Source organism: Vombatus ursinus, unplaced genomic scaffold, assembly GCF_900497805.2.
Source record: "Vombatus ursinus unplaced genomic scaffold, bare-nosed wombat genome assembly UNPS02014786.1, whole genome shotgun sequence".
Taxonomy (NCBI): domain Eukaryota; kingdom Metazoa; phylum Chordata; class Mammalia; order Diprotodontia; family Vombatidae; genus Vombatus; species Vombatus ursinus.
In genome coordinates, this window is record NW_020954564.1 from 36,663,887 (window position 1) to 36,691,428 (window position 27,542).

The 27,542-nt window shown below is 37.0% G+C and overlaps 1 protein-coding gene across 1 annotated transcript in view; it reads left to right on the plus strand.

The window, feature by feature from the left end:
- LOC114046870 (pappalysin-1-like) overlaps positions 1 to 27,542 on the plus strand; it is a 280,259-nt gene that overhangs the window by 60,708 nt on the left and 192,009 nt on the right. The window contains exons 3-4 of the mRNA XM_027867446.1: positions 1,921 to 2,066; positions 11,273 to 11,566. Coding sequence (XP_027723247.1) covers positions 1,921 to 2,066; positions 11,273 to 11,566 — 440 coding nt within the window. The remainder of the gene's footprint in view (positions 1 to 1,920; positions 2,067 to 11,272; positions 11,567 to 27,542) is intronic.

Here is a 27,542-nt window from a genome sequence, read left to right on the forward strand (position 1 = left end):
GATTAGAAAGATGCTATGGAGACAGAAATGGCAAGATTTGATAATTGATTAGATATATGGAGTGCAGGTAAAGGGTAGAGTTGAGGAAAACACCAAGGCTGTGAACCTGGGCACCTGGATATGTGGTAATATACAGTAATCGAGATATTTGGAAAGAGACTGGGTTGAGGGATAATGTCTGAAAATCTGTATTGAAGTTCAAAAGCCATCCTTTCCGAATCACTCTGTCCCTCCCAAACTGAAAAGTTCAAGGTGGGGCTCTTTCCAACTGGCTACTGCTCCCAGCACAGAGCCTACCTTTCTAAGGGGACATCCCAGAATCACAAGATGATTTAAAGGGCAGAGGTGAGGTATTTTTAGGAGGGAGGGTGGTGGATTTTCCCAATGGTACCTGCATGTATGTTGTGACTCACGTTTGGGTCAAGCTTAGGCGAAAATTGCCCCAGGAACCTACATTTGGGTAGCAAGGGGGATGTTGAGAGCTTACCCAGCTGAAGGAGGAGATGGAGTAAGAGATTACTAAGGGATAGGGGATACATGTGGCCATTGCAGGGAATATTGATGCCTCTAATTAGCTCATATTTCCACCTTCTTCTTAACTGACCATACATGTATAAGATCATCCCACAGCCCTCACTTTATAGACCACTTCTATAAATCTGAAAGACACTCTTGCCTAGTGAAGACACTCACAGGCTAACCCTGTAGACAGAGAATGCTATGAAGAGCAAACAAAATAAGTAGGAAAAGAAAATAAATTGGTTTAGGGCCACTATGTGATTCTGATTAAACTTTATCTGATACATTTTAAGTTATAAAATAATAAATAACCTAATCTGTAAATAGAAAAGAATATCTCTTCCCAACTGCTCCACTGAGGCAGACATGAGCAGAAAAACTCCTCATATACAAGTTACCATACTTGGAGTTCCTTGTACATGACAATCCATTTCCCATCTCTATGCCTTTGCACAGGTTATCCCACATACCTGTAATGCACTCTCTTCTCACCTTTAACTCTTTGAATCCTTAAGTACCTTTAAAAGATCAACACAAGTTCTGTCTCCTACATAAAGCCTTTCCTGATCTTTCTAGCCTCTAGTCTCCCCTTCCGTAATTATATATTATACATATGCATGTATGTGTATACACAAATATACATAGACACAAATGCATGTATATGCCTCTCTCTCTCTCTCTCTCTCTTGCTTTCTCTCTTTCTCTTTCATCTCCTCTCCTCTCTTCTTCTCTCTAATTTCCTATGTGTACTTATATATTTTGTCTCTTCTGGCAGAATGGAAGTTCCTTGAGGACAGGTACTATTTAATTTTTGTATTACCGGTGTCTAGCACAGTGTCTAAAACAGTAAGATTAATATTTTTTTTCCTTAATGCGACATAAAAGAAGCCGCAATATTGGATGCTTAAATGCATGGTGACTTCCACACTACTGTGATTCTCTAAAGGCAGTACATGCTGCTGAAAGCAATAGTGAATTGTCCATCATGATGATACACCCCTTAATCCTTTTTCCCTCTGTAGAACCCCTTGAATCAGCAAGTCTGCCCATGCTTGTTGTGAAAATTTATTGGGGCTTAATTAGGAAATAGCAGGCACTGATCCCATCCTAAGAGAACATTTATTATCTTTTAAACAAATTCAAAGAGTAAGGCAATTTCAGAGAATAATTTGCCTAATAAAAAATGGTAAAGGGCTCAGCAGGGTCAAAATCAAAATATATTTCATTGCCAAATGACCACTGAAAGCATCTTTAGAACTGCTGGCTCAGGAAAAGACATTTTGTACCTTTCTGGGAAGCTAGTATTTCCTGGAGTGACCTTTTCTTCCAGGCTAGATCAGGGTTTCTCTCTGTATCCCAATCCCTTTACAGAAATAATAGCAAAGTATATTTCTATTGCAGAGCCTACTTGGATGTCAATGAATTGAAGAACATTCTTAGATTGGACGGATCCACACACCTTAACATCTTCTTTGCAAACTCCTCAGAGGAGGAGCTGGCTGGAGTTGCAACTTGGCCTTGGGACAAGGAGGCCCTGATGCATTTAGGTGAGTCTCAAACACCAGAAGATTTTCTCATTGGAACCACTTGGGTGCCACTTTATTTCCAATGTCTCATTGGTCCTATCCTAGTCTTTGAATGATATGCCATAGTAATCTCCAGAGAGATGAGGCGAAGTGTCTGGTTTAAATGGATTAAGGCCTTGTTCTTGGGACAGCATTCCTCTTTCTCTATTCTCATACTCCTGTTCAGGGTTAATGGTCTTTGAGGCAAAATCATGCATTTCTGAGTAGAGAGTAGGGAGAGGTAAGAAAAATATTGTGGAGATAGAAGTGACAAAATTTAGTAAGACATATATACAATGGGGTAGAGTGGAGAGGTGAGGATGATTTTAAGATTGTGAGCTTGGGGGACTCAAAAGATGGTGATGCCATGGAGTATAATAAAGATTTTTGGAAGAAAAGTGAGTTTGAGGGAAAAAAAAGATAACGTCATGAGATCTGTGATGAAGACAAGGACCCATCTATGCCTACTCATTGTTACAACTCACTCTGTCCCACCCAAAATGAAAAGGTCAAGGTGGGGCTCCAATTTAGTGGTTGTTGCTTCCAACACAGAGCCCACCTTCCAAGTGGCCCCTACAGTTATGGGTTCAATTTCTGAGTGACCCAGTTGACTTGGCTATGTTCCATTGATAGAAGCAAACTTACAACAATGGGTGTTGTTAGTTCACAATAAGAATTATATATTTGAGAGAATGGGGAGGATGTTGGAGAAGATTTTCCTTCAAGTTCCTTTGAACTCTACAATCTATGACATGTAATCACTGAGTAATCTAATCCATTAAGAAAAGGAAAAATAAGAGAAGCATATTGAGATGTATTAGAAATATCATTCAGATACTTCCTAGCTATGTGACTCTGGGCAAGTCATTTAACTTATGTCTGCTTCAGTTTTGCCATCTGTAATAAAGGACAATATTAGCACCTTCCTCCCAGTATTGTAAGGATCAAATGATATAATACTTGTAAATTTGCAAGGCTTTTGTAAGCCTTAAAGCTCTACGTTTATTTTAGCTATTATTATGAGTCATAGTATATAATGCATGTTATTTTTTTTTAATAGGAATTTAAGCAACCTCCAATGCTCTGATCTCATGGGCTTGGGTATTCCCTCCATTGTTACAGGTCTCAATCTCTTATGAACTTCTCATCTTATGTCAGTTTTGTTCTTGTCTTTCCATAAGTTCTCTATAATTTCTCTTGTACTAGTTCTCTTAATATTTTTAGATACCATTAAACCACTCAGGTTATTCATTTGTAATCCCTTAATTTCATTACATGATTATTTCCCCTCCTTTTCTAACCTTTTCTAATTCAATTCAGTGAACAAAAATCAGAAATTGCAATAATTTTTTTAGCAATATCCCAGAAACTTGAGGTCTAGTTTGAAGCATTCAGTCCTGTGATAAAATGACCTGGTAGAGCCAATATCTATTTTTTTCCTAAGATTGTTAGTTGATTAAGACTAGTCTTTCATCTATGATGCTACTGCATAAGAGAATTGAGCATAATATGGACGGGACCTAGTTCATCTCCCTGCCCACTTCTCCACTTAAGATGCTCTCCATGCCATTCCCTATGGCTCTTCCAAAAGGAAGAGATGTAGGACCACTGTGATTTAGCAATCCTATGATAATGTGGAATAAGCCCACATGCATTTGAGTACCATGAGTTGGGGAGCAGGATAGAGTTTTGTTTAGTGAGGTGGGAGTGCCTTTTTGCACTTAGTCAGCTTCTGACCTTGGAACACACTAGTCCAGGGAATTATCACCCAGAAATTTACAATAATATCTTCTCACTGGTCTTTTTGCTTACGTTCTCTCCTTTGTCCAATACTTCTACTCACAGCCACCAAAATCATTCTTCTAAAACCCCATTTCCATAACACGATGCAGTAGGCTTTTATGTAACACATTTTGTGTGACAAGTACTGTGCTAGGTTTTGTAAAACTTAGAAAGTTTAGATGACATGCAGCCTCATGGAGCTTATAACCTAATAGGACAGATATCTTATCTGTCCTATGGATATGGATAAACAGAGTTAGCAATATTACATGGTAAATTAGTAAAATAATTATAAAACAAAGTAATATATGAAGCCTGAAGGGGGAAAGATAATTTCCAGTCAGGGAGAATTGAGGAAAAAGCTGGTCACCCCTCACTCCTCCAATGAAACATTCATCAGCTCTCATTAAAGGAGAGGTTAAAATCCAAACTTGTTAGCTGAATATTCAGGTCTCTTCACAGAATGTTTTCTCTTTAAAAAAATATTTTACTGTAAACTTAATAAAAACAACTTATTATAATAATAAACTGCTAAAATAAACTGCTAAAATAAAATAAAACAAAATAAAAATAAAAATGAGTGAGCAAAGGAAAAAAAACCTGACCATATATGGGACCACTCTTGCTCTATGCATCAGGACAATAATGATGAGGAAAGGGAAAAGGAAAAGAAATTTAATTAAAGAGATATACGGAAGAGCCTGGTATAATTTAGGTATTTGTCAATTCAGTAAGCATTTATTAAGGTATTAACTCATCTCATCAGCTACCTTTTCTTACTCCTTATCAGTTATCAATGACCCCAGTGCCCTAGCAACCATGTTGAAGGCACCCACAGTTGGCACCTATATGAGATTCTTCCAATGAGGGAAAGTGGAGATCATGGCTAATGACCAAGGAAGCAGGACCACCTAATCTTCATCTCCTTCTCTGACACAGAATGTTAATCAGTGGTGTTTCAAAGAATCAAGTTACAGTGAACCTTGGTAACACAGTCTTTGATGCAAAACATCTCATTGGTCACAGATTTGATGATACAATTGTACAGTCAGACATGAAACATTGGCTTTTCACAGCTGTGAGTGATACAGGCAGGTCGAAGGTCCAAGTGAAGCACAAAGAAGAGACTAAAAGCTTTTATCTGGAGGAAGTATCTTCTATGGTCTTGACCAAGATGAAATAAATTACTGAAGCTTATCTTGGGAAGACTGTTACAAATGCTTTCACCATAGTGTCTGCCTACTTCAATGATTCCCAATATCAGGCCACCAACAATGCTGGAACCACCACTGGTCTCAATCTTCTCCAAATTTTCAATGATCCAACTGCTGCTGCTACTGTTTATAACTGGGACAAAAAAGGGTAGGTGTATAGGGAAATCTATTACTTTGGAGAGGTCACTTTCAATATCTCTGTTCTTGCCTTTGAAGGTGGCATCTTTGAGGTCAAGTCCACAGCTGAGGATATCTATTCAGGTGGGGAGGAATTTGACAACCACATAGTCAATCATTTCTTCACTGAATTCAAATGAAATCACAAGGACATCAGTGAGAACAAGACGGCTATTCACCCTCTGTGTATCACTTGGAAATCACTGTGTATTACTTGTAAAATGTGCAAAGTGTACCCTCTCTTTCAGTACCCAGGCCAGTAACGAGATTGACTCCCTCTACGATACTATTCACTTCTATACTTCTGTCACTCATGTCCATTTTGAAGATCTGAATATTGACCTCCTCCATGTCTTCTTATCCCCTATGGAGAGGGCCCTAAGGCATGCCAAACTAGCTAAGTCTCAGATTCGTGATATCATTTTGATGGGTGGCTACACTAATATCCCCAAGATTTAGAAACTCGTTCAGTGTCAAGGAGCTCGACAAGAGTATCAATCCTGGTAAGGCTATTGCCTATGGTGCTGCTGACCAGGCTTCCATTTTGTATGGAGAGAAATCTGAGAATGTTCAGGACTTGCTGATGTTGGCTATCACTCTTTTCCTTGGTGTTGAAACTGCAGGTGGAGTTAGGAGAGTTCTGATCAAACACAATGCCACTATCTCTACCAAGCAGACACAGTCCTTTGCCATCTACTCAAGACAACTAGACTGGTATATTCAGGTTTATGAAGCTGAGAGAACAGTGACAAAGGATTACAACCTATCTTGCAAGTTTGAGCTCCTAGAAATTCCCCATGGCCCCAGGAGTGTTCCTCAGACTAACATTTGACATTGATGCAAATGGTATCCTCAATGTTTCTTTTATGGATAAGAGCATAAGCAAGGAAAATAACATCACAATCATGAATTACAAAGGTCATCTAAGCAAAGATGACATTGAGGTCCAGAAAACCGAGAAATCCAAGACTGAAAAAAGAGAAGCAGAGAGATGGTGTATCTTCTAAGGACTCACTTGAATCTTATGCTTTCAACATGAAGGCTACAGTGCAGAAGGAGAAACTTCAAGGCAAAATTGGTGATGAAGGCAAACAGAAGATTCTTGAGAAATGTAAAGAAATAATCAATGGACTGGATAAAAACTTGACTTCTGAGAAGGAAGATTTCAAGAATCAGCAGAAAGATTTGGAGGTCTGCAAATAGATCAATACTAAGCTATACCAGAGTAGAGGGGCATGACAAGAGGTATGCCTGGGGGTTCCCAGGGAGTAGAGCAGCCCCATTTAGAGGTGCTTCATTTGGACCCACCACTGAAGAAGATGACTAAACATACCAGAAGAAAGAGCACTCCACACAGATTTTCAAAAATTGAAGAACTCAAATTTATAGTTAAGGCAGTGGCAGTTAAAAAGTAACATTTAAGCTATTGTGAAAATCTAGGCATTTTCAGTGCTTAAATGTGTACAGAGGAAGAGAAGTGAATGACATTGCAATTTATAAGTACTGCAAGCAAGTAGAAATGTAAGTCCTGTCCTGGAGAATAAAAACTATTTGAAAATAGGCATCCCCCCTCCCCCAAAGCATTTATTAAGTACTTGCTATACGCAATGTACTTTGCTATGAGATAAGTGATGCAGAAATAAATAAGACATGGTTGTGAGCTCAAGGAGCTTATCCTAGTAGGAATAATTAGACATGTACCCAGATAAACAACAAATTAGTCTATAATAAGCATGCAAAAGAATTAGAGAGTGGTCTTAGATTAGGAGGAATCAGTGCACTGAGTCAGGAAACCTGGCTTCTAGTGAGAGTTTTGCTATTTGTTAGCTGACTCACCTTGTGTGAGTCACCTACCCTTTCCCCAAGTCTTATTTTTTTCATCTATAAAATGAAAGGATTGGTTTAGATGGTCTATTAGATCTCTTCTAGCTCTAAAGTCATCTAAAGATGACTTCCAGCTGGGATAATCACTGAAATCTTCATAGAGGAGGTAGCCTTTAATGTGACCCCCCCCGTAAAAAATGACCAAGACTAAAAATCTATTCACAGATCAAGAGAGATAGTTCTATGAATTATGCCCCTTTTCTGGGTCATCATAATTAGACAGACCTATTATACTTACCCTCATAACTTTTCTCTCCCAATTTGGGCTAAGCCACATACATATGGGAACAATGTATTAGGGCATGCAACCAAGGAATTTTATTTTATTAAATTTATTTTATGAATTATTTTTGTTTTAAATATTTATGAAATGCTAAATGATAAAGACTATTATTTTCATTTTAAAAACTCTTTTTGCTTTTAAAATAACAACTAAACTTTGCTTTAAAAATACAACAAAAAATGAAACACAAAATGCCACATTTAAGACATTAGAATATGCTTGGTCCACAGGTAAATGGGATGCTTTCTAATCTGTTTTCACTGTTGGATTTGTTGACAAGATTTTTTAGTATCCAGTTTTCATCAGGCAATCTCAAGTTGACTATAGGTGCTGAAAAGGAAAATAAATTTCTTGTGTAAATAACTCATCTCTTTTCTTAGTCTGTGGAGTCATTTTTCATTTCATTCCATGCTTTCTCATGATCACAAATCCAATGTATATTTATTATTTTTTTTTAATTGAAATATGTCATGTAGTCCTTGTCTACATACTTGCCATCTGATGAGGTAAAAGCCCCTGTGTGAGAACTGTAGCTGAGGTAGGTTTTGATTACCATGAGAGAGACATTATCCTAAGTACAGAAAACGTTCATTCCTTGCCTGACCAGTCCCTATCAATCCTAGTCAATTCCAGTTTATATTTGCTTTGTTTCCATCTCCTTGCCTTGGAGCTAAGCTAAGATGTCCTGGAAAAAAAGGCAGGAGATGGAGAGTTTCATATTATATCTGACAAAATACCTAGGAAAGATTTCCTGTCTTAGTTTCTTTTATTCCTCCCATAGCCGTCCTTATGCATTCTCCTTTATCTTTATAGGAGAAAGCATTGAGCAGAACAGAATTAATAGAATCTATGATTTGCCATAGCTTAGTGAGCTTGTCATACCAGCAGTTTCACTAGTGATAAAATTCCCTTGGCTAAAATCTTGCTCCAGTCTTTTTTCCCCAAATTAACAGGGTATTGTAGTCAAATTTTATTCTGTCATCATTCTTTGGTGACATCATTTTTTTCTTGACTTTGATGGGCCACTTACAAGTTTTCTCAGCCCTAAATATTAATCTTCCATGACATGAATTTGTGTTTTAAAGTTTGGGTACATGTTTTAAAATTTGGCTCACTCCATGCTATGGATGGTGGCATTTCTCCAAGAGTCATAAAATATACAGAAACAGAAATATTCCATTTCAGAAGACTTGCCTCTGCTTTTATTTTGAGCTAAGTGGTACAGGATGTATAGATCCATGTGCAAAAATTGTCTGTAAACACCAATCAGTCAGTTCAAAAGTATGTTCCCTCCAACAAGATGTTCTTTGTCATTTTTAGCAAGGGGCAGTATATTCCTATACTGGACCACTGTGGAAGGCATATCAGTCAATGAATCTTATAGCTCAAAGGGACCCAATCAAGCATCTACCTCAAATTTATATACAAAACATCTGATGCCTTGTACCACGTTCTTGACAAGTGGTCATACACTTTGATTGGACATTATCCATGACTGAGAAATTACTGTTTCATGAAGAAGACTATTCATTCCATTGTTGAATGTTTCTAAATAATTTTTTTAAAAAATCATTGTTTTCTTATGTTGAACTGAAATATGTCTCCCTGTAACTCCTCCTACCTTGTAGTGCTAGTTTTGTCTTACAGGGTAACAGAAAAAACCATAGGACAGAATTCATTAACCTAGGGTCCAGGGACTTGTTTCTATTTTTTTATATTACTGTATTATAATGGATTTCCTTTGTAATCCTATGTATTTCATTTTATAAATTTTAAATCATTATTCTGAGAAGGAGTCCATAGGCTTCACAAGACAGCCCATCTCTCTCTCTCTCTCTCTCTCTCTCTCTCTCTCTCTCTCTCTCACACACACACACACACACACACACATGCACACACGCACACACACAAGAATCATTATAAGATTACAGAATCACAGAGTTTGAGCTAGAGGGTACCATTAAGTGCCCCATTTTACAGATAATGAAGCTGAAGCCTAAAGAAATTAAGTGAGTTGTCCAAGGTCACACAGTTAATAAGTGCCCCAAATGGGCATGAATTCAGGTCTTCCTGACTCCAAGGGCAATGCCCTATCCACTATAATACATCCACATGACAGCCTTACAGAAATTTGAAGGTTGTGATCATGTCATCCTTAAGTTTTCTCTTCTCCAGGCTGAATTTTAGGGGTTTTATGTCTCTTCAATAGATGTCTATATAACATGACTTCAAGTCATTTCAACATGCTGGTTTCCCTTCTCTGAATATATACTATCTCGTCATTGTCCCTCTTAAAATGGGGCATCTGGAGTAGAGCACTGTACTCTAGGTGTAAAGTTACATAACACTTACCTTCAGTACCTCCTCTGCTTGTCTCATCTAGTGAATTCCCACCATTGATCATAGAGCTAGTGAATATCTGAGTTCTCCTGACTCCAAGTTCATTGCTCTTTCTGCTATATTTTTCTGCCTTTCCTGGAGATGGGCTTTCCCCCCTCAATAGATATGCACATACATTTCATGAAGCTCCTCATTCAATTCAGTATAAAATACAATTGTTGGATAACAGTGGTGATAATGGACATCCTTGTTTCACCCCTGATCTTATTGGAAATGCTTCTAGCTTATCTCCATTATGAATAATGCTTGCTGATGGTTTTTGAGAGATGCTATCTATCATTTTAAGGAAGATTCCATTTATTCCTATGTTCTCTAGTATTTTTAATAGGAATGGGTGTTGTATTTTGTCAAATGCTTTTTCTGCATATATTGAAATAATCATATGATTTCTGTTAGGTGGTTACAAGCAAGAAATTGCATTAAAAATAGGATAAATGTTTGGATTTGAGTTGTGAAGACATAGTTAAGGGCTAAATATCATGCCTGAAAGCCCCTGGGTTAGGTCCAAGGGCACACAGTCTATGGAATTACATCACATTACTCACTTGCTAAATTCAGTGGTTGCATAGTCAAACCTGAGGCTCACCATCCATGAATGAGTACTACAATTTTACCATTGAGTCTGAGCTACTCTAGTCCTCAGTATGCTCATCTATAAATGAAGGAATTAGACTAGAAGATCCCTGAAAGGTCCTTTCCACCTTTAATGGTCAATCATTTATGTTTTAGCATTTTATGTTCCAGGGTCTCTTTCCATTTCTGATATGTATAATGTATAATTCTGTAGTTCTTGTAAACAATACTTTGTGAGCACTTTGTTGGAACCTAGTGAAGGTACAGCCCTTCTACAGGATTATAGAATCATAGATTAACAGCCGGAAGGGACATTATAGAAAGGTGAAATCCACCTGAATTCTTTGTGCCATGTCTGAGGTGCAGTTACTGGATAGTTTTTTTTTCTTCTTTTCAATGTTTCTTCAAAATTTCCAGGTACCAGTAATGTGCTGGGTGTTGTACATAACACATGACTAGACATATCTTCCCATCTAGAGAAATTGCCAAAAAACTCCAAAACAAAATAATGAACAACAACAACAAAAAAAGCACGGACAATAAACTGAATAGGTTAGGATTGGTGAGTCACCAGGCAGAAGAACAAGAAGGTTGTTTTTTTTCTTTTTCTTTTTTGTTCCCCCCTCCCTACTCCCATACATGTCTCTTTTGACTTTAACTTCTTGGAGGGAACTCTTCTTCAGAATGAGTTGAACAAGATAAATTCCTGAGGTCACTTCCAATTGAAAATATGAGATTGCCTGGGGCAAAATAAGTGCTTAATAAATGCTTATTGACTGATTGATTGATTGATTCTGTAATTCTCAGTCATATATATAGTTTTACTGAGAAACAAATTACTCCACTTATCAATTTACCTGGTTTTCCCCTTGCAGGTGGCATCGTCCTGAATCCATCATTCTATGGTATCCCTGGGCACACCCACACAATGACCCATGAGATTGGGCATAGTCTAGGGCTTTACCATATCTTTCGAGGCATATCAGAAATCCAGTCCTGCAGTGACCCATGCATGGAGATTGAGCCTTCCTTTGAGACTGGAGACCTCTGCAGTGATACCAACCCAGCTCCCAAGCATAAGTTGTGTGGGGACCCAGCACCAGGAAATGATACATGTGGCTTCCGGACCTTCCTCAACACCCCATACAACAACTTCATGAGCTATGCAGGTACTTAACATGGGTTTTTATGAATTTACCACTGTTCTCATATAGCATGTTGGGCACAGAGAGGACTGGATTGGTGGTCAGAAGTCTCAGAATTGAGTCTCTTCTGATGTAACTCAGCAAGTTGTTTTTCCTTTAGTCTGTAGTCTTTTTATTTATCAAATGAGATGAAAATACCTGTTTCAAAAGGGACATGGTGAGGATTGAAGGAGATAATGAATGAGAACTTTGGAAAGTTGAAATCACTCTATCAATCTTGATTTCTAAACTTAATTATATGACTTAGAGCAAGTCACTTTTCCAGAGTCTCAGTTTTCACATCTGATGGTGGAAATAAATCAGTACTTTCATTAAGTAATTCACAGATTTTAATGAGGAAATTGATTTATAAATGTTAAAGCACTATAGAAATATGTTGTATTGATCTCAATATTGACAGTGATGATAGCAATAATAATAATGTCATTTTTTGCATATTGTTATTTGCAGGACATTCTAAAACAAAATCTTCCTCGTTTGTCTAAAATCTCAGATCCTTTTTAATTTTTCTCTGCATCCCAGAGTCTGCGAAGACACTTTTATCTGGTCTGTATTTTTTCCCCTTTATGGAGCCTGGTTTCACTGGAAACAAACGTGCCAAAAAAAAAAACAAAAAGCCCATCTCTGAGACTCAGTTTCCTCATCTAGTAAAAAAAAATAATTGCTAAAAATGCTCTCTAGGGTTCATTACAACTTTGGCATTTTAAGTTACTTTCCAACTGGTCAGATTCTATGAACTCTAAGAACAACAACCTGCTATTATGTTTTTTAGCCTCCCAGGCAGGAATCAGACCTGTCCTCCAGTACGAGTGCCCTGAAGGAGTGTGATCTTGTCATCACAAATAAGAATAAATAGGATACATAAACATTCTAAAGAGTTCTACAGTATTTGCAAAAAAGCAAATTCCCCACAGGATTAAAGATCCCTGATGGGGTCCAGAATCAGCCTCCTATAATCCATTCCATTTTATTCACAATGCTTTGGACATATCAAGTACAAATGCATGCTTACTGACTTGACTGGTCTTTAGCACCTTTCTTGTAGATAGCTCAGTGTAACAGCAGAATTAACAGTAGCATGAGCTGGGATGTTTGCCTGCCTCTTGGGAGCTTAGGAATTGCCATTAGCTACCAGACCACCATAAAATAAATCTTTTCTTTTTTTTTTTCTTTTTTCTTTTTTTTACAGATATATAGAGTGATTCATTTGCTAGGTTTTTTTTAAGAACCCCTCAGCTCACTGACCCATTCAGAGCAGAGCTAATTCACTGAGTTATAATAACAAACTTGCACCCACAAAAGCATATTTAAGGCAACCATGGCTTTGAAATGTTTGTTTTCCTTAGGCTTTGTGATAGATGGTGTGACAAAAGCAGCTGGATTAAAATCAAAAAGCAGGACAGGATCAGGTTCTCGGTGAGGAGCTATTCAAGAAAGATCCTACTCTCACAAGTCTGATGGGCTCAGCAAAGGCCTGAATGCAGGAGCTGGGAGCCCATTTCTTGGGACCTTGGACAATTCATTTTCTCTTTTGGGACTCAATCTATCCCATTCATCATCTGATATCTGACATTTATGAAGTACTTACCATGTGTACTGGAGTTCATCATGTATTTGAAGTCATGGAGAGATAAATATGACATCATCCTCACCTTCAAACAGTTTACGACATAGTAGTAATAATAATTGTATATAGATAAATATGATAAGTACATAAGAATACTACAAAGTACTATGAGATCAAATGAGGGAGAATGATTTGGGAAGAAACAAATGTACTTGGAGTGGGCAAAAACGAGATAATTTAATGCTGTAAAAATAATAAAGATAAAACTACTTCCCATTTATATTATATAGGATAGTAGAATCATAGATATAGAACTGGGAGGGAACTTAAGGCTTATTGAGTCTAAGCCCCTCATTTTACAGATGAGTAAACTGAGGCCCAAGGTCATACAACTAGTAAGTATCTGAGATAGAGTTTGATATCAGGTCTTCCTGACTCCAAGTCAGGTGTACTATCTATAGTGCCACCTTACTGCCTCACTTTTAACATGCCCATGAATTAGATATCATTTTAAAATTCCTGAAACTAGAGCCACAATTTAGCAGAGGAGGAATTACCATGTAATGGAACTTTGGGGCTCACCACTATATGACATTCTCAGTATCCAAGGTTTTGCAAATGCATATAAACTAAAAGGAATTAGGTTTTAAGTTCCTGTATATAGCTGTCTAGGCTATAATCTCTTTGAGGGCAATATGAAATCATTTTTCTTCTCTATCACCTTAGCACTTAGCAGAATACCTTGTAGATAGTAGTCATTTGATTAATGCTCATTTTATTGAGTTGCTGCATTAGTTTAGTTTTAAGGCTCTTCCAGTTCCTACTTCTCTTGCCAGTAGTGGCCCCGGTGGAAAGCACATGGGAGGACCTGGTTATCCACTTTAATATCAACTTTAAAGATTTAGCTTGTCCATTCATTCACTTACTTGCTCATTCATTCAACAAATATTTCCTGAATTTCCTTAGGGGAAACAAAGATGAAATACACACAGTAATTCTTAACAAAATGCAATAAAAATCCCATTCAATAAAGGGCCTTTGAAGCATAGATTAAAAATTAATTAGAAACCTAATTCTTAAGAATAAGTGGGTTGGGGCAGCTAGATGGCACATAGATACAGCATTGACCTTGGAGTCTGGAGGACCTGAGTTCAAATCCAGCCTCAGACCAAACACTTGACACTTACTAACTGTGTGACTCTGGGCAAGTCACTTAACCCCAATTGCCTCACAAAAAGAAGAAGAAGAAGAAGAAGAAGAAGAAGAAGAAGAAGAAGAAGAAGAAGAAGAAGAAGAAGAAGAAGAAGAAGAAGAAGAAGAAGAGGAAGAGGAAGAGGAAGAGGAAGAAGAAGAAGAAGAAGAAGAAGAAGAAGAAGAAGAAGAAGTGGGTCGAAGAACAAATCATAGAAACAATCAATAATTTCATTAAAGATGACAACAATGAAGCAACATGTCAAAATTGGGGGATGTAGCCAATGCAGTATTTAGGGAAAGTTTTATGTTTCTAATTGCTTATATCAATAAAAAAGAGAAAGATCCAATCAACAAATTGTGCATGCAACAACAAAAAAATGCAAAAAAAAAAAAACCAAAACCCAATAGCTTAAAACTCCTGAACTAAATACCACAACAGAAATCCTGAAAATCAAAGGACAGATTAACAAAATTCAAAGTAAAACAATAACAACAACAAATCAATGAACTAATAAATAAAACCAGGTGCTTTTTTGGGGAGGGGAGGAGAGGGATGAGTAAACCATTGACAATTTTGATTTTTAAAAAGAAAGAAGAAAACCAAATTACCAGTATCAAAAATGGAGAAAAAAAAGATGAATTCAGAACTAATGAAGAGGAAAAAAAGCAATCATTAGCAGCAATTTTGTCCAATAATATTTCAATAAAATTTATAATCTAAATGAAATGGATGTTTATAAAAATATAAATCACCCAGATTAACAGAACAGGATATAGAATATTTAAATAACACTATCTTATAAAAAGAAATAAAACAAGCTATAAAAGGACTCTCGGGAGGGGGAGGGGGAACAGGACCAGATTAATTTACAAATGAATTCTACCAAAAATTTAAAGAACAACTTCAATACTACATAAAACATTTTAAAAATAGGTAAAGAAGGAATCTTGCAAAATTCCTTAATGTGACAAATATGGTTTTGTTACCTAAACCAGGGGAGTCAAAACAGAGAAAGAAAACTAGAGCCCAATTTCCTTAATGAACATTGATGAAAAAAATGTAAATAAAATGCTAGCAAGATTACAGCAATATATCACAAAATCATACTCTATGACCAGGAAGAATTTGTATCAGGTATAGAGATGGGTCAGTATTAGGAAAATTGCAAGCATAATTGACCATATATCAATAATATAAACAACAAAAATCACATGATTGTTTGTTTAAATAGATTGGTTTTATTTATTTATTTTTTACAAAATACAATACTCATTCCTGATTTAAAAAACAAACAGGAATAAATCAAACTTTTGTTAAAATGATTAAAGTTAGAAGCCTTTTCAATAAGATCAGGGATAAAACAAGGATGCCCATTATCACAATTACTTTTCAGTATTGTACTAGAAATGTTAGCTATATCAATAAGACAAGAAAAAGAAATGGAAGGAATAAGCATAGGCAATGAGGAAATGTAACCATCACTTTTTGCAGATGGTGTGATAGCTTGCCTAGAGAGCATCAGAGTGTCAATTAAAAAAAACAATTGAAAAAACTAACAGCTTTAGTAAAGTCACAAGATAGAAAATAAACCCAAAGAAGTTAGCAGCATTTCTGTACATTACCAACAGAATCAGTACAATCTTCATTTAAGATCACTATACACAGTGTACAATACTTGGAAGTCTACCTGTCAACATACATCCAAGAATTATATGAATATAATTAAAGAAAAAATTTCACACAAATCAAAACAGATCTAAATAATTGGAAGAATCGGTCAACCAAGCCAATATAATAAAAATGGCAATACTGCCTAATTAATTTACTTGTTCAGTGCCTAATTGATTACTCAGGTAATCAAACTACCAAAGAATTATTTTACAGAAGTAGAAAAAAAATAATAATAAAATTAATTTCGAGAAGCAAGATCAAGAATATTACAGAAATTACAGAAAAAAAATTAGAAGGAAGGGGACATTAGCAGTACCTACAATACCTGAAACTATACTACAAAGTTGCAATCATCAAAATAATTTGATTCTGTATAAAAAGTAGAGAAGTTGATCAGTGGAATGCATTAGATACATCACACACACACACACACACACACACATATATATATATATATAAACAAATGAACATAATAACAGTATTTGATAAACTCAAAGATCTTATCTATTGGGGTAGGAATACACTGTTTGACATAACTGGAAAGCAATCTGGCAGAAACAAGGTACAGACCAACTTTATACACCATATACCAAGATAAGATCAAAACAGGTATATGATGTAGACATAAATGATAATATTGTAAGCAAATTAGTGGAGAAAGGAAGAAATCACCTGTCAGATCTATGTATAGGGGAAGAGTTGATGACCAAACAAGAGACAAAGTTTTCACATGAGGCACAAAGAAAAGTTTTTTTTTATATATAATTTTTTGGGAAAATTTTGTACAAACAAAAAATTAGAAGAAAAGCAGGAAACTGGGAAAAATCTTTATAGCAAATTTCTCTGATAAAGATTTCATTTCTAAAATACACAGGAAACTGATTCAAATTTATAAGAATAAAAGGCATTTCTCAATTGATAAATGGTCAAAAAATATGAATAGGCAACTTTCAGAGGAAGAAATCCAAGCTATCAATAGCCATATGAAAAAAAATTATCTAAATCACTAATAATTAGAGAAATGCAAATTAAAACAACTCCAAGGTACCTCCTTACACCCATCAGATTGGCTAAGATAAGAAATATGGAAAATGACAAATACTGAAGGGGATGTGGAAAAAAGCAAGTGCACTAAAGCATTGTTGATGGAGCTGCAAACTAGTCCAACTATTCTGGAAAACAATTTGGAACTATGCCCAAAAGGCTATTAAATTGTGCATGCCTTTGTCCCAGCAATACTGCTACTAGGTTTATACCTCAAAGAGGTAAAAAAAAAAAAAGAGGAAGAGGACCCATAAGTATAAAAAATATTTATAGTAGTTCTTTTTGTGGTGGTAAAGAATTGTAAACTGAGGAGTTGCCTATCATTGAGAGAATGGTTGAATAAGTTATAGCATATGAAAGTGATGGAATACTATTTTGCTGTTAGAAATGCTGAAGGCTGGACTTTCTATGCCAAGATGGTGGAGTGAGGAACGAACCCTCTGAAGCCCTCCCAAATTCCCCTCCAAACTAGTAGAAAACCACCTCAGAATGTTCTAGGAGCAGGGAAGCAGCTTACCAGCCCAGCAAGAAAGATCTGTCTCACTGGAGTGGGAAGGAAGTGAGGTCCAAGAGCAGCAGCAGCAGCAACAGCAGCAGCAGCTAGCCTCACAGTAGGGGGCCTGTAGCAGAGTTCCAAGCCTGGGGCAATCCACTAGTGAGGCCCCACCCTCCTATAAACCATCAGAACCCTAGGCAATTGAGCAATCTGTGCAGCACAGCAAGGTGCCTTCCCAGTGACTCCACCCCTAGCACAAGTTGGCAACTAAGCCTTGATCCCGTTGCTGACCAGTAGTGAAGACCATACCATAGCAACCCAGCAGCCAGGCCCCACCCCTGGAGCAAGCCAGCAGCTAAACCCCACACGCAGGTGAGGCCAACAGGGAGCCCTCTCCTTCCACCAATACAAGCCAGAAGGAAAGCCTACCCTCTAGAGAAAGCAAGTAGCTAAACCCTGAAGCCTGGTGAAAGCCAGCAGTAAGACTTAGAACCCTGAAAAGCTTGGGACAGTGCAGGACCAGGGCCCAATTCTCACATAAAAACACCAACTCATCAAAAAAAAGCAGAAAAAATGAGCAAAAAACAAAACCAAAAAAAAAAAAAAAAGCTTGACTATAAAAAGATCCTATGGTGATAAGGAGGATCAAGGTATAAACTTAGAAGAGTACGATAATGTCAAAATGGCTACATGTGAAGGCTCAAAGAAAAATGTAATTTGGTCTCAGGCACAAAAAGAATTCCTAGAAGAGCTTAAAAAGTATTTAAAAAAGAAAATTAGAGAAGTAGAAGAAAAATTGGGAAAAGAAATAAGAACAATGCAAGAGAATCATGAAAAAAAGAGTCAATAGCATGGGAAAAGATATACAAAAATTTACAGAGAAAACTAACTCCCTAAAAAATAGAATTTGGCCAAATGGAAAAGGAAATACAAAAGCTCACTGAAGAAAGTAATTCCTTAAAAATTAGAATTGAACACATTGAAACTAATGACTCTGTGAGACATCAACAATCAATAAAACAAAATCAAAAAAGTAAAAAAAAAATAGAAGAAAATGTGAAATTTTTCATTGGAAAAACAACTGACCTAGAAAACAGACCCAGGAAAGAATTATTGAAGTACCTGAAAGCCATGATCAAAAAAACAAAAAAACAAAAAACTGAACATCTTTCAAGAAATCATCAAAGAAAACTGCTGTGATATATTAGAACCAGAGAGCAAAATAGAAATTGAAAGAATCTACTGATCACTGCCTGAAAGAGATCTCAAAATGAAAACTCCCAGGAACATCATAGCCAAATTTCAGAGCCCAAAGATCAAGGAAAAAGTATTGCAAGCAGCCAAAAAGAAACAATTCAAATATCATGAAGCCATAGTCAGGATTATGCAGGATTTGGCAGCTTCCACATTAAAGAGCCAAAGGGCTTGGAATATGATACAATGGAAGACAAGGGAGTTAGGATTACAACCAAGAATCATCTTCCTAGAAGGTGGTCTGGCTGTACCAGATCTCAAACTGTATTATAAAGTGATAATTATCAAAACAATCTGATAATAGCTAAGAAACAGAGGGGTGGATCAGTGGTATAAATTAGGTACAAATTACATTATAGTAAATGACCATAGTAATTTAATATGTGATAAACTGAAAGATCCAAGATTTTGGAATAAAAACTCATTATTTGACAAAAACTGTTGGGAAAATCGTAAAAACAATATGGAAGAAACTAGGTATAGAACAACATCTCATACTGTATACCAAGATAAGGTCCAAATGGTTATATAATTTCCACATAAAAGCAAATTAAGAGACCATGGAATAATTTATCTGTCATATTTTAAGGGAGGAATTTAGGGCCCAAGAAGATAGAGAGAACATTATAAAATATAAAATAGATAATTTTGATTATATAAAATTAAAATGTTTTTGCACAAACAAAACCAATGCAAACAAAATTATAAGGAAGGCAGAAAACTGGTGGGAAATTGTAACAAGTATCTCTGAAAAAGACTTCATTTCTCAAATATATAGAGAATTGAGTCAAATTTATAAAAATACAAGTCATTCTCCAATTGATTAATGGTCAAAAGTTAGGGACAGGCCATTTTCAGATGAATAAAGCTATCTGTAGTCATATAAAAATGTTCTAAATCACTATTGATTAGAGAAATGAAAATTAAAACAACTCTAAGGTACCACCTCATACTTATCAGAGTGGCTAATATGACAAAAAAGGAAAATGTTGTATGTTCAAGGGCATGTGGAAAAACTGGGACATTAATGCATTATTGGTGGAATTGTGAACTGATCCAAACATTCTGGAGATCAATTTGAAACTATGCCCAAAGGGTTATAAAATGGTGCATACCCTATATTCCAGCAATACCACTGCTAGGTCTATATCCCAAAGACATCCAAAAAAAGGGGAAAGGACCTATTTGTACAAAAATATAGTAGCTCTTTTTATGGTGGCTAAGAACTGGAAATCAAAGGGATGCCCATCAATTGGGGAGTGGCTAAACAAGCTGTGGTATATGATTATAATGGAATATTATTGTGCTATAAGAAATGACAAGCAAGATGATTTCAGAAAAACCTGGAAAGACTTACATAAACTGATACATAGTGAAGTAAACAGAACCAGGAGAATGTTATACCCAGTAATATCAATATTGTTTGATGAAGAATTGTGAGTGACTTGGCTATTCTCAGCAATATTATGATTCAAGACAATTCCAAAGAATTAATGATGAAGCATACTATCTGCCTCCAGAGAAGGAGTTTGTATTAATTGGATATAGAGTGAAGAATGTTATTTTCATTTTTCTTTACTTTTACTTGAGTCTTCTTTTACTATGACTTATATAGAAATATTTTACATAATTGCACACATACAGCCAGAGGGGAGGGAAGGGAGTAAGGGAAGGATAGAATTTGGAACTTAAAACTTTTAACAAAAATGTTAAAAAGTTTAAAAAAAAGAAATGTTGAAAGAAATAGTTTCAGAAAAATCTGGGAAATCTTGTATGAAATGATACAAAGTAAACAGAAGCAGGAGAACGATCTGCATAGTAACAGCAAAATTGTAAAGTTAATCAACTGTGAAATTCTTAGTAACTCTGATTGACATAATGACCCGCCACAATTCCAGAGGACTCATGATGAAACATACTATCCATCTCCAGAGAGAGAACTGATGAACTCAGTGAAAATTGAGGAATTTTTTTTTCTTTCTCTTGTTCTTTTCTCTCTCTCTTTTTTTTCCTTTTTAACATAGCTAATCTGGAAATTTGTCTTGCCTCTTCATTGGGTGAGAAATGAGGGAGAAAATTTGGAACTTAAAAAAAGAAATAAAGAAGTCTCTGTGCTTTAAACAAAGAAAGAAAGAAAGAAAGAAAGAAAGATATGTTTTACTTAACCTAAAGTTGCTTACAATCTAGGAAAGGAATTAAGATAAATAAATGCAGTTAAAGACAAATTATGAATCTCTTAAGAGACATACCAAGTGCAATGGGACTTAGAAGGAAGGAAAGCTATGCCCCAGCTTCTATGAATATCCATTCCTGTTTGTGTCCTACAGTCTTTTGTATAATGTCCTATATCTTGCCTGTACCAAATTTTATATATAATGAAGATCTTGAAGTTTACTATTTATGGTGTCACATTGGACTTTATACATTTTTTTTTTTACTTTTTAGGGTTAAGTGACTTGCTCAGGGTCATACAGCTAGTAAGTATCAAGTGTCTGAGGCCAGATTTGAACTCAGGTCCTCCTGACTCCAAGGTCAGAGCTCTATCCACTGTGCCACCTGGCTGCCCTTTTATAAATTTTTCTTAAAATTGTCTCAGTCAAGTTTCAGAAAATACTTTTTTCTGACATGTCCGTACTTTCCCCACCCATCCCAGTATGTCAGGATTTGGTGAGTAAGACAATGCTTACCTGATTCACGTCATTCAGGTTTGAATTCTCATTTACTTATCAATTATAACCAGCAGACTCCTAGACTGGCTTCTGTATTTTTGATCAAGAGCAACATCAAAGCTGTCTTAATGCTGCCTTCAGTTTTTGTGTGCCAGGAGGAAGAAAAAAGGAAAGGCAGAAAAGAGACCACTGGTCTGGGAGTTAGTAGCAGGGGTTCTAATTCCAATTCTGCCCTTAGCTAGTTATGTGAATCTGATGCTGCTTTACTTCTTTGAGATTCATTTTGCCAACTGCTAAGGTCCCTTTCCATTCTAATATACTGTGTTCTAACATTCCATATTCTTTTTAGGCTATTTTCTGTGATTCCTTCCAGCTCTAGGATTCCTTGATTCTAGGGCATTATTAACCAGAGGAAAGTGCAGTTTGAAGGGAGAGCCTGCCAGAAAGAATTCAGAAAATGTATTCCAAATTTTGATATAAATGCTTTTAAATTAATTGAATTTAGGTTTCTAATTATTTTATTATCCATTGGCACTGAGTGCTTCAATTAGCACAGATAACCCAAAATAGGCTGTGATCCTTATGCATTCTACAGGAATAAGAGGAGGGTTAGTGAGGCCATTTATTAAAAGGTTGCCCTCCTGTTGAGACAGTGCTGGATTCGTGTAAGACATTATCATCTTTGGGACTTTTCTTTGTCTCACTGTCTAGACTCTAGATCATTTTCTTGTCACTATTATGGGACCCAGTGCCTGTCTTCTTACCACTGCCTTGCCTGTGTGTTGCCTCATTGAATTCATAAAATTAAAATCAAGAAAGAATGGGCAGAGGAAGGAGCTACCATTTTTATCCATTTGGAAGACTGCCCCACCACATTCTATACTCTGTTCTTTCATCATCCTGCTGATTCATTTCCCAAAGTTATATGAAAATTTCATCCTGGAACTGGAAATGGGGGTTGTAATGGTCCTACTAACGGGTTTGATAGTAATCTCAGCAACTGTCTCATTTAGAAACAGGAATTACCATAGGCTTCTCATCTTTTTTCTGGATTCTAGAATTGTAATCACATTGATTTTGTCATTGTTTTTGTTTTGTTTTGCTTTCTGGTGGGGCAATTGGGGTTAAGCAACTTGCCTAGGGTCACACAGCAAGTAAGTGTCAAGTGTCTGAGGCTGGATTTGAACTCAGGTCCTCCTGACTCCAAGGCCAGAGCTCTATCCACTGCACCACCTAGCTACCCCAATGATTCTTGTTTTGTTTTTTGTTTTGCTTTTTGTCATTGCTCTTGGAAAGAATTTGACAAAAAATCCCTCCCTCCCCTGCAGTATCTCCACTCACCATCCCTGTGAGTGACTTTTCAAATCAAAGTCACCTTTCTTAGCCATTAGGTCCTCTTCCTCTATTAGAATGTAAGCACATTGGGGGCAGCTAGATGGCTCTATGGATAGAGCACCGGCCCTGGATTCAGGAGTGCCTGAGTTCAAATCCGGCCTCAGACACATAACACTTACTGGCTGTGTGACCCAGGCAAGTCACTTAACCCCATTGACTAACTAAAAAAAAAAAAAAAAAGAACATAAGCACCTTGATGGGGAGGATCTGTCTAATTTTTTTTTTCATTTATGTCCTTAGTGCTTAAAGGAGTGTTTGGAATATAATGAGCAGCTAATAAATACTTTTTCATTCATTCATTCATTCCCTGGAAAAAATATAAGGAAAATAGGATTTGAATAATTCTGTGTTCTCTTTGTCATCTGCTGCATTGTACCATTGGTCTCTAGCACCAGACCTATCCCTTCCATGTTATTCTTCCTGATCTGAATAGAGTAAAAAGATGCTTTTATTTGCTTAGGGTTTTTAGATGATTTAGCTCATTTCAAACTTTAAGCTTTTAAAGACAATCCCAGAGCCCTCTTTTCTTTCTTACCTTTGCTCTTTTCTGTCTTTGAGTGTTCACAGTATACTGTAGTGGAAAAAGCCCTGAATTTGTTGTCAGAAGACCTGGGTTTGAATCCTCCTTCTGTTATCTTCTACTGACTTACTTTGGCCTTTTATTTCTCTACCTGTAGAGCTAGGGGTGTGGACTAGATGACTGTATGATTAGTTTGAGCTTTAGGTGCTATTAGCTTCTATGTATTTCTCTTATAACTTCAAATATTTCCTCAGCACCTTTCATTCCTTTTTCTTATACCCTCTTCTTTCTTCTGATTCTCACTCCCCCCAACAACAAAACAAAACAGACAAAACAAAAACCATACATACCTCTAATCTAGCTACTTGAGACTAGAGATGATTTCTTTCATTCTTTTTTCCAACAACAACAATAATAATAAGTTAACTTGTCTTTGTGTCCCACTTCATATGTAGGAATACATGAAACCTAGAACCGGAAGAAACTTTTTTGGGTTATCCAAATCAGCCTCCTTATTCTAAAGATAAAGAATACTAGGCTTAGAGGCAAGACCACCTGAATTTGAATCATGCATCAGACACATATTAACTGTGTAGTCCTGTGCAATCTCTTTGGGCCTCCTTTCCCTCATCGATAAAATGAGGGAAGTGGACTCTATGGCCTCTAAAATCCTTAAGAGACAGCTGGTAGCACAGTGGATAAAATCCTGGACCTGGAGTCAGAAAAACATGAGTTCAAATCCAGCCTCACATTCTTACTAGCTGTTGACCCTGGGCAGCTCACTTAACCTGTCTGCCTCAGTTTCTTCAACTGTAAGGATTATTGTAAGGATCAAATGAGATATTTGTAAAATACTCTCAACACAGTGCCTATCATAAATAAATGCTATATAAATGCATGTACCCTTTTCTTTTCCCCTTACATCTTTAGATCTTCTGAAATTAAGATGAAGAGAGGTTAAACTACTTTCCCGAAGTTACACAGTAAAGATCCACACTGGGACTTGAACTCACGTTTTCGGGATCTAACTTCAGCATCCCTTCCATAGGCTACTTTGTTTTCAAAGGGCTTTCCATGTCCTCTGTTTCATGTGAACATCTTCCCCTGTGTGTTGCCCCACCCCAACATATACATAAAGGGCAATGCTACATAAAAGGTCGACTGTCAATAGATTTTTGTTGATGGTATGATTGATTTGCCCTGTAAGTCTTATTTCAGTTGTAGGAACTAAGTTTTTCTCAGTAATCATATATAGAACCAAATACTTGGCTTTAAATTGAATGTGTGATACCAAGCCAAGGAAACAGGAATGGGGGAGAGCAGATCTCCCCATGAGTTGTTGCTAACTCAGGTTGTTTGAAGTGTGTGTGTGCGTGGGGGGGGAGTTCTTAGGATACGGAATTAGCAAGGAACTTTGCAGATGATCTAATCCAGTCTCCTCATTTTACAAATAAGGAAACTGAGACCTACAGGGATTAAGTGACTTGCTGAAGGCCACAGGAATAGTAACAGTTGAGATCAAAACCCATGTCTTATGATGCCAAGCCTATTTCTCTTTCCACCATACCATGCCGATGGTTATTATGAGAATCGTTTGACATCCCCAAAATGATTGCAATGACACCTCAGGAGTGGAATCTGAGGTTCCTCAGAAGAGCTGTTTAGTAAAGGGAAGCCCTCAAAATTTTTAGAGAGTCCACAAACTCAGGGGGTCTTGTTTTTCTGCCATTGTCTCAGTGGTCCTTCCTTGGTCCTTGGCAGCTAGGTGGCACAGTGGATAGAGAGTGTTGGGCCTGAAGTCAGGGAAACCTGAATTCAAATCTAGCCTCAGACACTTATGAGATATGTGACCCTGGGCAAGTCACTTAACCTCTATTTGCCTCGATTTCTTCATCTGTAAAGTGGGGATAATAATAACAGCTATCTCACAGTGTTGTTGTGAGGATCGTAAAACTCTTGTCACAATGCCTGGCACATAGTAAGTAATACATAAAAGTTAGCTACTATATAGTTTATTATCCTTTTATGGCAAGAGCTAAGAGCCACTATGCACTCTCTGGCTTCCTCCAGGAATATTTATGGATTTTTCAGAATTTTGGAGGGCTGATTATCGTTACTGACTGAGGAAATCAGAATCAGTTATGTTTAATCCCTTTGCTCCCACCCCAGAGTTGAGGACAAGGCTGCCATTCCCAAACCTCTTGCACCTGCCTAAACTTATTTTCTGTTTGTTTGATAGGGAAGGCAAGTTAACATCATGGGATGGACAGCAGCAGGTTTATTTTAAGACCTGTTTTGAGACTGCTCCCCACCCCCTCTCTGCCTCTACAGGGTCCCAGCTGCAGTAGTCCTGACCAGGAACCTCTGGGAAGTGTTATTTGTTTCAGCTTAAGCCAAAACAACCTCCTTACATTGCTCCCAGAGTTAAGAGATTGAGATGCAGGTGGGAGGGCTAGGACTAATCTTTATTGCCCAAGGTTTGTTTCTGGGTCTTAGAAAGCATCCAGAACCCTGGTTAGGGACAAATAAGTTCTAGATTTGATTTAAGCTCTGTCTTTAACTAGCCAAGGAAACATTCAGATTATTCATGGGATCATAGAATTTAAAGCTGGAAAGAACTTTAAATGTTAGTTATTTCATCCCTCTGCCTCAGACTCACAATCTTGTTAGTTATTGTTTGTTACCATCAGTGATCTTTAGAGCATCATGAAGAATGGGGAAGGTGACACAGAACTGAAAAAGTTCAAATGTTGAAATTATCCAAAAAAACGGGGGGAGTGAAAAAGAGGAGAGAGAGACTGAGAGACAGAAACAGAGAAAAAGAGAAAGACAGGGAAAGAGAGACAGATAAGAGAAAGACAATGAAAGATACAGAGAGAGACAGAAAGAGAGAGAGAGATGAAGAGAAGGGGAGAGAGGGAGTACAGAGAGACAGACAAATGGAGAAAGAGGGGGAGAGACAGAAATAACATAAAAACATAAAGATTGAAATGGAGAAAAAAGGATTAAAGAAGGAGGAGAGACAAGTAAAAAGAGAAAGAGGGGGAGAGATAGGAAGACAGAAACAGGAAGAGACAGAGACAGAAGAATGGAAAGACAGAGAAAAGGGGGGGCAGAAACAGAGAGAAAGGCAGAAACAAAGAAAGACAAGGAGGGAGGGAGGCAGAGAGAGACAGAGACAGAGATAGACAGAGATAGATAAAGACAGACAGAGAGGCAAACTAGAAGCCAACGAGTTTCACTCTGATTCTAAGCAAAATTTTAGTATGTATTACTTAAGGGATAGTTAGTGAAATATTTAAAGGGAAGCAATTATCTCAAGAACAAGCCATGTCAGATTAACATTTCCTTTTCTGACAAGTTTTCTAGATGATTGTACAAAGGCATTCCATAGAGAGAGATTACTTAGATTTTAGCAAAGCACTTCATAGAAAAGATGTTGAGATGTGGGCTAGATCAGGGCTTCTTAAACTTTTCCATTTGTGACCCCTTCAGTGCTTCTTAAACTGTGGGTCATGACCCTATATGGAGACCTGCTAGATGATAGTATGATTAGGTGGATTCTCTACTAGTTGAATTGCTGACAGGAGTGAGTGACAGAGTCACTATTTATGGTTCTACTTCATTTTGGTTGGAGGTCTTTACTGGAGAGCCTTGGGAATCCAGGATTGGTCCTGTGTTTTTTAACATTTTATAAATACTTTGGAGTTAGGTACAGAGAGCATGCTTTCCAAATTTGTAGATGATGCTAAGCCAGGCTTTGAGGGTGAGGGGTAGCTTGCAAGTTGGATGACAAACTCAGGATCTCAAGAATCTTGACAGTCTGAAACATTGAGCTAAGTCAAAGAATATGAAATTTAATAGGGATAGTGATAAAGTCTGACATAGGTTAAAAAAAATCATTTTCACAAGTACAAAATAGGCAGATGTGGCTAGGTAATAGTTCATCTAAAAAAGACTGGCAGTCCTAGTGGACCTCAAGATCAAAATTAGTCAATAGTATGTAATGTCAGTCAATTGAGCTTATGTGATCTTAGACTCTGTTTAGAGACACAGTGTCTAGAGAGCTGTTAATCCTCTGCTCTAGTCAGGCCACAGATGGAGTGTTGTGTTTTCAGTTCTGGGAGTC